At 46.5% G+C, this 8,863-nt stretch overlaps 1 protein-coding gene across 1 annotated transcript; it reads left to right on the plus strand.

Annotated features, from left to right (window-relative positions):
* Positions 1-2,156: 2,156 nt before the first annotated feature.
* Positions 2,157-8,500, plus strand: MTNAP1 (mitochondrial nucleoid associated protein 1; the record flags this gene model as incomplete). Its single annotated transcript, XM_084238049.1, has 3 exons — positions 2,157-2,889; positions 7,206-7,310; positions 8,336-8,500. The coding sequence occupies 3 exons, from the start codon at positions 2,157-2,159 to the stop codon at positions 8,356-8,358; spliced, it is 861 nt and encodes a 286-aa protein (XP_084094175.1). The 3' UTR covers positions 8,359-8,500.
* Positions 8,501-8,863: the final 363 nt, after the last annotated feature.

The following is an 8,863-nucleotide window of genomic DNA, read 5'->3' on the forward strand; positions in this document are numbered from 1 at the left end:
CCACCCCCACCCCCCCAGCAAATCACAAGCCCTTTATGGTGTCATTGGTGTAAGGTCAACGAAATGGCTTCTGTTGAATGCATTTTTCTAAATAAACAGTCCATAACTTTTAACTGTATTGTCAAAAGGGTATGTCCAGTATTCCTGTAGTCGATTAGCTGAAAACTCTTGATTTACCTGACTTCAGGTGGGTTGCTTTATAAATGGATTGTCCCGGGTTATAGCTATTTGTTTCGTGAATGGTTTCAAAGTTTGAGTTTTTGGACCTATTTAGTGGTCAGAAGATATTCATAGCTACAGTCCTTTATAATAATATTTGCACACTTATACCTAGAGAAAGAATTCATACAACAAACATCATGTTCCAGCCTCAGTGCTAGGTTTTGAGAATGTAGCTGTGCACAGAGTATACACGGTCCCTGCCCTCTGGAACATTGTAGACAAGAATGAGAGGGCCTCCCCGCTGGCTCAGTGGGTTGAGCGCAGCGCTGTGAAGCTGTCCGCAGCCTCTGCAGCGCAGGTTCGATTCCTGGCTGGCCAGGGAGAAACCCACATGGTGCGGCAGAACTCTCCTGCTTTGCCCACTGCTCCCCTCAGCAGTGTCTTCAGCCCATCTGCCTATTCTGCTCCCTGCTCTGTCTCTGATGAATTCTCCTACCCTCCCACGCTTCTGACTGTACCCCAGTTCTTGTATAAATAAATAAATCTTAAAAAAAAAAGAGAAATGTAAAAAGAAAGAACTTTCAACCTAATTTTGTTATTAAATATTTTCTGCTCCTGAATTGAGTGAATATATTATTTGTGTGATATCCTGCCTTTTATGTTGTGTACATGCAAGTTACCAGTATATTAAATGTTAGTAGCGTTTCATTTCTCATGCTTAGATTGGAAGTTCTCATATTTTCTTCTTGCCCAATAGATTTTCCATATATCACTTTGGAAACCATTAATCAACAACCTTAGAATCCTCCTTGAGCTTTTTTATTCTTTACTTTCATTCTTCTTTCTTTGAATATGATTAAGGGCTTTTTAAGATTTTATTTTTGAAGAATTTCTTGTAATATCCAATTGACATCACAACTTTAAATAGCAAACATTGTATTCTGACTGGTATTTTCGACAGCTCTTCCATCTGCTATTAATTTTGTGGACTTAAGTGTTGGGCTTGCTTACCTCCTAATAAGGATGTTGGGAAAACTGTGTTTTGTAGTGATTGATTCCCAGAAGACTTCTCAGTGTAAAACACTAAGCATAAATGTAGCCAGGAAGATTTTTCATAAAATTAAACTATGTCTTCTATTTTCTACCTCTAAAAAAGAGGATAGATCAAAACAAAGTTTTAAAATTTCCTTCAACATCGTTTCTTCCGATGAATTATTTTACAAAAAGATATTAGTGTTTACTATATAAACGGATGGTATTTACTCATAATCTCAATTTACATTTTTCAGGAATAGGAGAGTGAGCTTCCACCCAGAATGGAAGTATGTCCTTATTGTATGAAGCCATTTAAACGATTAAAGTCCCACTTGCCATACTGTAAGCTGGCACTTGCTGATCACAATGCTTCTCAGTCCAAACCAGCTACACCCCCACGTGCCAAGAAAAAGAAAAGAGAAATCAAAGACTTAAAAAAGAAAGAGAGTGAGTTGGGGACTGAGACTGGGGAAAGAAATACTAGGTTCTTAAAGGACAAACCAGGAGGTGCAATTAAGTCCTTTCCACTACAAGATGTTGGTTTGGAAAAAACAAGTAATACAAAAGCGGATAAAGACACCAAGAATCGAATTCAACTCTCCCTCAAGATGTTAGAAAATACTAAGCCAACCAGCACTTTCCAGGGAGAAACCAAGGCTCAGTTTTATGCATCAGAGAACACTATTCCTGAAAGAGAACTCACCAAAGATATGCCTAAGTTAGGGCGAAGTAGCAGTCCAGAAACAGAAGTGTCTTTATCTCTTGACTCAATGGAACCTTCTTCATCAAATCAAGATAGAAAATATCCTTCAGCCTTACCTAATGATGTACAGTCCACTTCTGCTAATTTACATTTGGACAAAATCAATCCCCCAAGCAAGAAACATACAGTAAAATTACTAGAAAAGCCTATTGTTGATTGTAATTCTCCTGTTATTCTCAATTATGGGGCTAAAAGCATGAGAACATCATTGTTAAACAAGCAGAGCGAGCCCAGGCCCAGAGAGCACCTCTCAGAACTCCCCACTGATCTCAGAGCCTCTGAGACTCAGGAAGACAACCTGGAATCACAAATTTTAGGTTTTAAAAATAACCCATTAGGTAAAATCCAAGACAAGGAGAACCAAGGAGCATGTGGGAGCAAAGGAAGCACAGAGAAAAGTGTATTTATGACAGAAATGCAAGGCTGGTTTTCCATGAACGATGATACGAACTTCATTACCTGTGATCCAGCCACAAAGAAGAAATCTCGAGATGAAGGTCCCAGTTTAAATGTGTTTGTGCCAAGGGAGACAACTTGCAATGAGTTTCTTTCAGTATCACAGTCACGTGATCAAAGTCTTGTCTCTCTGGCTATAAAATGTCTTCAGGAAGAGAAAACAGAAGCCCGCGATCAAAGCCGAGTCCCTGATGTAAAAGCATTGATAAAAAGTGAGGAACGGAATTCTCTGGAATCCAGATCTGACTCTGGGTTCCCAGCATCACACCCCAGGTGCCGGCAGCATCTCACTTGTCTTGTGGATGATGTTGCCAACAGGAAGACCCTGTGTAGCTCCCTGGGACTGGAATGGTTTCCGGAGCTCTATCCTGCTTATCTTGGACTAGGGGTGTTGCCAGGGAGGCCTCAGTTTTGGACTGTAATGGCCTGGAAGCCTCAGCTCATCAGTCCCCAGGGGGAAAGTCTCTCACAAGGTAAACAAGCTCATTTTTAAGCGCTACCCAGCCCGTCTAAACCACTCTGTGCCCTGTGAAGTACTTAGATTCAGAATACTGTTAGTTTCAACCGTTTGGCTTATCTTTACTTAGGCCTTCCAGTTCACTGGACTTAAAATTGTTCTGAAAATATGACTTCGTGCTCCCGGGGGCAGGAATGGTGGTTTACCACTGTCCGTCCCACTCCACCAAGAGTTGAGAGTTGAACTGGGACAAACTGGCTGGTGATGGTGTGATAGCTGAATTTCTACTTTGGGGAGAGGCAAGGCCAGTAGAAATTGGTGGGTGTTCAGCTAATCTGACTCAAGAAAAGCATAAGGCTTACAAGGTCTATCAGATAGAGCAAGCACGGTGCAGATTTCAGTCAGGACCGGTTTGTACATGAGATCGGCCCCAGGTTTATGGTCAGAGAAGGTCCCAGTAGAAGCTATTTTTGGATTTAGGTAAGGACTGGATTAAAACTACCCAAGGAGGAGTGGCAGGTAAGGCAGTAAGTGAAAATGGAGTTTTAGGGGATGAACCAGTGAAAGTCAAGGACCAGGAGTGGAGGGTGTGGTAAAAAGTGGGGAAAAGGTATAAAAATCCATACACTAGAAAAATTAGTCCACAGACTAGAAAACAAGAAGGGAACCAGTGACTGAGCCTCAGGACATGAGAATCAGGGAAAGACCTGACATCAAAGCTGACCTGGATTGCTAATCACTGTGGAGAAACTTCTAGATGCTCCTTGCTCAAAGGATACTTAACCTGAGGCCCACACTAGGAGCCAAGTTCCTGACAGGCTTTTCAGGTATCCTCCCTCCTTAGCTAGTGGACTGTCCTCTAGTTACAATACGTAGTTTCTTCCTGTTCCTCACCGGGAGGCGCTGGGACACGCACACCCACTCGTCCACCACAGTGTAAGGCCACATCCTTCCTGCGTGTGCACATGTCCACTGCTTCGCTTCAGTTTATTCTGACCACAGATCTGTAGCCACTCAGGATAGGTTTGTCCTAAAAATTTTCTTATCTCTTCTAAAGGCATGTATTTTTCCCCTGGGGTATGTTTTGTAAGCACTCATACTCATTGAACCCCAATTTTTGTGATTTGTGTTTTAATTAGTGGTGGTTTCAGGATAGAAGCGTGCTAGGTAGAGCAGTAGTACTGCCCACTAGAGCCAGTTGTCAGCCACCTCGGTAGTTACTACTTTGCCTATAAACAGGTCTAGTATTTAGGCTCCTTTACCTAGTTGCCACCCTCAGGTCAGACGTCAGGTATGCGACCCCCAGGTCAGCGTTGACGTCAAGTAGGAATGCTTTCCTACGTAGGGAAACCTACAAAAGCAGCTGGTCCTCAGACACAGGGTGAGTGTGTCAGAACTCCAGTGGAGTGGGCAAGGCCCCTGGCCTTGGATGCTGCAGGAGGCCTTGTTGCCCCAGCCAGATAGGATACTGATAGGATACAGCAGGTGGCCATTTGGGTGAAGCAAGGTCACTGGAGTCCTTGGGGCTAAATTTGGGTGGCCTCAGCTGGGAGCTCCCTAGGCCGACTGATAGCCGGAGGCAGGTGTTGGCATTCAGGAATTGAGAGCCACCTTAGGAGCCATCTTTTGAGGTTTGGGGAGAAGGATTTTCTTGAACTTTGTACCAAAAGGAGTTGTTTTCCTGGTATTAGAGAAAATAGATTTTAGATGTTCAAGGTTCAACTCAGGAGACTCAACAGTACCAGCATTTAGAGGGATCCTTAGGAAAAAGCGTTCAGGCCCCCCGCGGCCTTGAGAGGTCAGTGGGAGCACTTGGCCAAGCTTTATCAGAAGCCAGAAAGCCTTGGTTTTAGGGATTTGGAGTTTGCCCAAACCTGGACAGTTAACAGTTTCACGTGGGCATTTTATTAGAGATGTCTACGTCCCCAGGGGTGGGTTCTGAAGGAACTTGTTTTAAGAATCATTTTCAGATGTTTCCTAGGTGTCTCTGAAGTGCAGCCAAGTCTGCAAAGTGGTGATGTGGGTAATGGCATTGGACCAGGTACCTCAGACCCAGCAGGGGGAATTTCTCAAACAGATGGTGAGGGAAGGAATGGAGGTTTGCAGAACAGTTTATGTAACTCCAGAAAGCAAAATTTGGTTCATGAAGATACCAGGAGGTAAGTATACGAACCTCATGAGATCATGGGTTTTTAGAGGCCCAGAAACAGCTAAATAAAAGCTCTGATCTTCCAACAGCATTTCCAGCAGTAGGGTAGTCCTGCGAGGTGTGAGAGGTGCGGCCTGTACAGGAGGGGCTTGGAATAGGAGCAGAACTTGAGTAGAATCTGACGAGTCAGGATTAGGCCCATGGTCAGCCAGCAGAGCCCGTGGAAGAGTATTGCGAATAAGAGAGCATGTGAGTTGTCAATAGCCAGAGACTGCGTAAGCCCAGTGATATGCTGGAATCCCCACTGGGCAGTGGGGAGCAGGAGACGCGAGAGGCTCTGGGGTGTTGAGGGGTGCAGGTTCACAGCAGGCGCGATGGAGCAGGGCCTTGTCACTGGAGGGTTAATCTTGCATGCTAGTTTGAAATGTGAGGATCTGCTTGGCAGGTAAAGGACAGTGTCTGGAGCTGAGGCGCGGAGGCCTGGCGGCGGGTTCCAGCTGTCCCCGTTCACAGCCAGGCCAGAGCGGATGTGGATCAGACCCCAGAATACTTGGCCAACAGGCGTGAAGGCCATGAGAAAATTCGACAGCACTTCCGGGGGCTCTGAGCTGGCCTGGCCTGCACTCATCAGGCCCAGCTCAGGGCCTGAGCTGATGTCCCTCAGGAAAGCTTGAGCGTAGGGCGGATAGGCCTGCTGGCTGGAGAAAGGACCGTCAGGCGCCACGCAGTCCCGGTGCCTCTGAGGAGGAGGTGGTTGTACAAGTGCAGTTTTCATGAAGCTGCTTCTCCCCATCTTTTTCCTCTGGTTTTCCTGCGATGAATGGGTTCTGTCGGGAATTGTTTGCTGAGAGACTAACCTTACCTAGCAAGAGGATTTTTTTCTGTTGTGATTTCTCAGTGGCCAACATTGGTCTCATTGTCACCGAATCCAATGCGCACTTGGATATTTTTATATCCACAACTTTTATCACACCTGCTAAACCTGTTGTAAATATTTGCTCAGCAAAGAGCCGAGAACCAGCAAGGGGAGGGGCTGCCTACCTGGCAGAAACAGACAGGAAGGTGCAGGGAGATTGTGAATAAGGGGTGCAGCCCTTTCCCGGGCTCTGAACATCACTGAGAACTGCTGGTCAGCAGTTGCTGTGGCCGCAGGACAGACTGGGCCAGGTGGTGGAGTCAGCAGTAGTTCACAGTGGTACAAAAGGGCTTTTTGCGAAAAGGTTTAGCAGAAGATAGAAAATATAAGCGATTCGCTTCATTAAGCATCTGCAGGGGTCATCAGATCAGAAATGTACAGAGGTCCTGATTCCAGCAGCTTCCTGGGCCTGCTGAAGAGCCTCTTTGTGTATTTGACCTTCAATGACTTTCAAAGCCGTGAGCGGTAGCCCCACACAGACGTGAGTCCACCTGTTTCGGATGCACTTTTCCTGCAGGCCCGCCCTCGGAACCCTTCGGCGCTGGTTGTTGGGGAAGGGGGTGAGTTTCAATCAACTGTCTCAGTGACTTCTGTTTGGAACCGTAGTTCCCTTGGTGGAAAGAAGTTTGGCTGCTGTAAGGAGTTTGGAGCCCCCGACCAGACTTACAACCGCCGGCTTCTCTCTAACGAGGCTCTTGGGAGCTGTGCAAAAAGGTGAGGCTGGAGTCGCTGGCGGCTGGGTTCCCGCGCTGGTGCGAGCACTCGAAGGCATGTCTCTTCTCTTGGTAACAGCCTTGACCGTCAGGGCAAGGCTCAGGGAAGGACACAACTCTGGTCCTCCTGCTCTTCTGGTGTCTGTTTTTGTTCTGGAGTCTGACATAATCGAAAGGTACTAAGGATAGTGGCTGCCCATTTCTCGCAGTTTTCATTTTGAATACCTGTGCCTGCCTCTCTGCCACCTGCCCCCTCTCGCCCTCCCCGTTGATCTTCCCAATCCAGGAGTACCCTGAAGCTGTTCCTCAACTCCCTACTTAAGATTTTGGCCAAACTCCCAAAAAGAAGAGTAACTTAAATTTATTGAAATCAAGGTCGTCTGGATTTTAATTTTGAATTCTGTTTCATTCTAAACATACACACGTATATAGTGGCATGTAAATTCTCTGACTTACAGTTCTGTTGCCGAGCTCACTAGGAGACGTGGGATGACTGGCAGGCAGTGGCCCTGGCTCCCTTCGCCGTGACGTCACGCCTGCTTCTCTCTGTACAGGCTGGATCCAGTGCCGCACCACTGTGAGGAGCGGAGTCGGCGGCCTCACCATGCTTGTCTCCGGCTACTTTGTCCTCTGCTGCAGCTGGAGCTTCAGGCATCTGAGTAAGCCTCCCCGTGCTTCAGCCTGATCACAGGCCACCTGTCGTCACGGGGACCTCCACGGGTCCTCCAGGCTGCTTCTTATGTTCCAGTTTTGCAGCATCTGACCCCGAGGTGCAGGGGGTCTCTTAGTGGCCTGGGTGGCGCAGGCCTTTGTAAGATCTGGCTAGAATTCCCGTACCTGCCCTTGTGTCCCTGCGGACCTGGTGGTCTTTAACCCCCCCAGCACTCTGTGCCTGGGAGATCAGGGCTCTCTCCTAGGTAACTTCTCGGTTCCTCCCCAAGAACTTCTGCTTAGGATTAGAACAAGCCTCTTTAACGCACCAGGAGCTGTCGCTCGTCCCTGTGTGCGCGGCCTGGCGCCTTTTCGGCAGCTGCTTCCAGCACCTGAGAGCTGCAGCTTCTCCCCTGTCTTGTCGGGAAGAAGATGACTGATGCTCATTTTTTTAAAGTGTTATTTTATAAAGATATCCTTATAGTTAAAAATTTTCTTAAGATGTTATTGGAGATTATTTAAAACCCAGCATTTTTCCATGTGAAAATACGAGATAGCCATTAACATATTAAAGACCAGTAGAATTCACAAACTGAGTAAGGCTCCTAAAATACAAGATCTGACTCACTCGAGTTTTTAGTTCAATGCCTAGTTAGGAACCAGGTCAAGGGGCAGAGCAGGAGCCGCGGCAGAGCCCTGCTTTGTCTCCCATAGAACACCCCTGGTGGGGGGGGTGGGGGGTGGCGTTGGTCCCTACATGAACCAGGATGCTCAGAACCAAGAGCTGTTTCTTTCACAGGGAACAGGGGCTCCCTCAAAATATAGCCTGCCTAACAGGGAACCTTTCGTTGATACCTGAGAGGTTTTTCAATTTCTGAAGAGACTGAAAAAAGTCTGCAGAAAATTCTCGTTGTGCCTAAAACTCTTCTAGATTGATGAAACAAAAATATGACAGAATGGTCTGTAGAGGCAGGATGGAGCCGTCCACGGAGGTAGCCTGTGCGTCCTTACGATTCTCTCTCTCTACCCAAAGAGATGCAGCGCTGGCGTAAGTAATGTTGACCTGGACACCGCTCAAGAAAGCTCTGGAACTCCAAGGAGAGGACGGTGGAGACAACTGCAGGACACTTAAGAATTTAAAATTGTATTGGGGGCAGGGAGAGGCAGTGAAAAGAATAAAATTACTGGAATCCAATTATGACATAGGAAATAACTTTTTTACTGTGGACAGATCTGGTTCTGTCTGGAAATTCCTTTGGGTGGTTGGGTTGGTCTCAGAAGTGACTGACAGTTACTGAAGAAACAGCTGCTCTTACTCAATGAGATGTGAAGATGACCGAGTTCATCAGAATTTTTAAATAGCTACTTACCACTTTGTCAATAAAAATTAATATATCTTTGTCCCTAAAGTTGTTCTCCTCAGCCATGGCACTTGACTGTTCATCCTCACTAGGGACTGGGCTATGTATATAGGAACACAGACTAGCCTCTGGGTCGGCAGAGTATTAGCAAACATCAGACCCTCCCCCTCAGTGGTGAGGCTGTTTGGGCCTTTGATCAC

This window comes from Talpa europaea, assembly GCF_964194135.1.
Source record: "Talpa europaea genome assembly, chromosome: 7".
Taxonomy (NCBI): domain Eukaryota; kingdom Metazoa; phylum Chordata; class Mammalia; order Eulipotyphla; family Talpidae; genus Talpa; species Talpa europaea.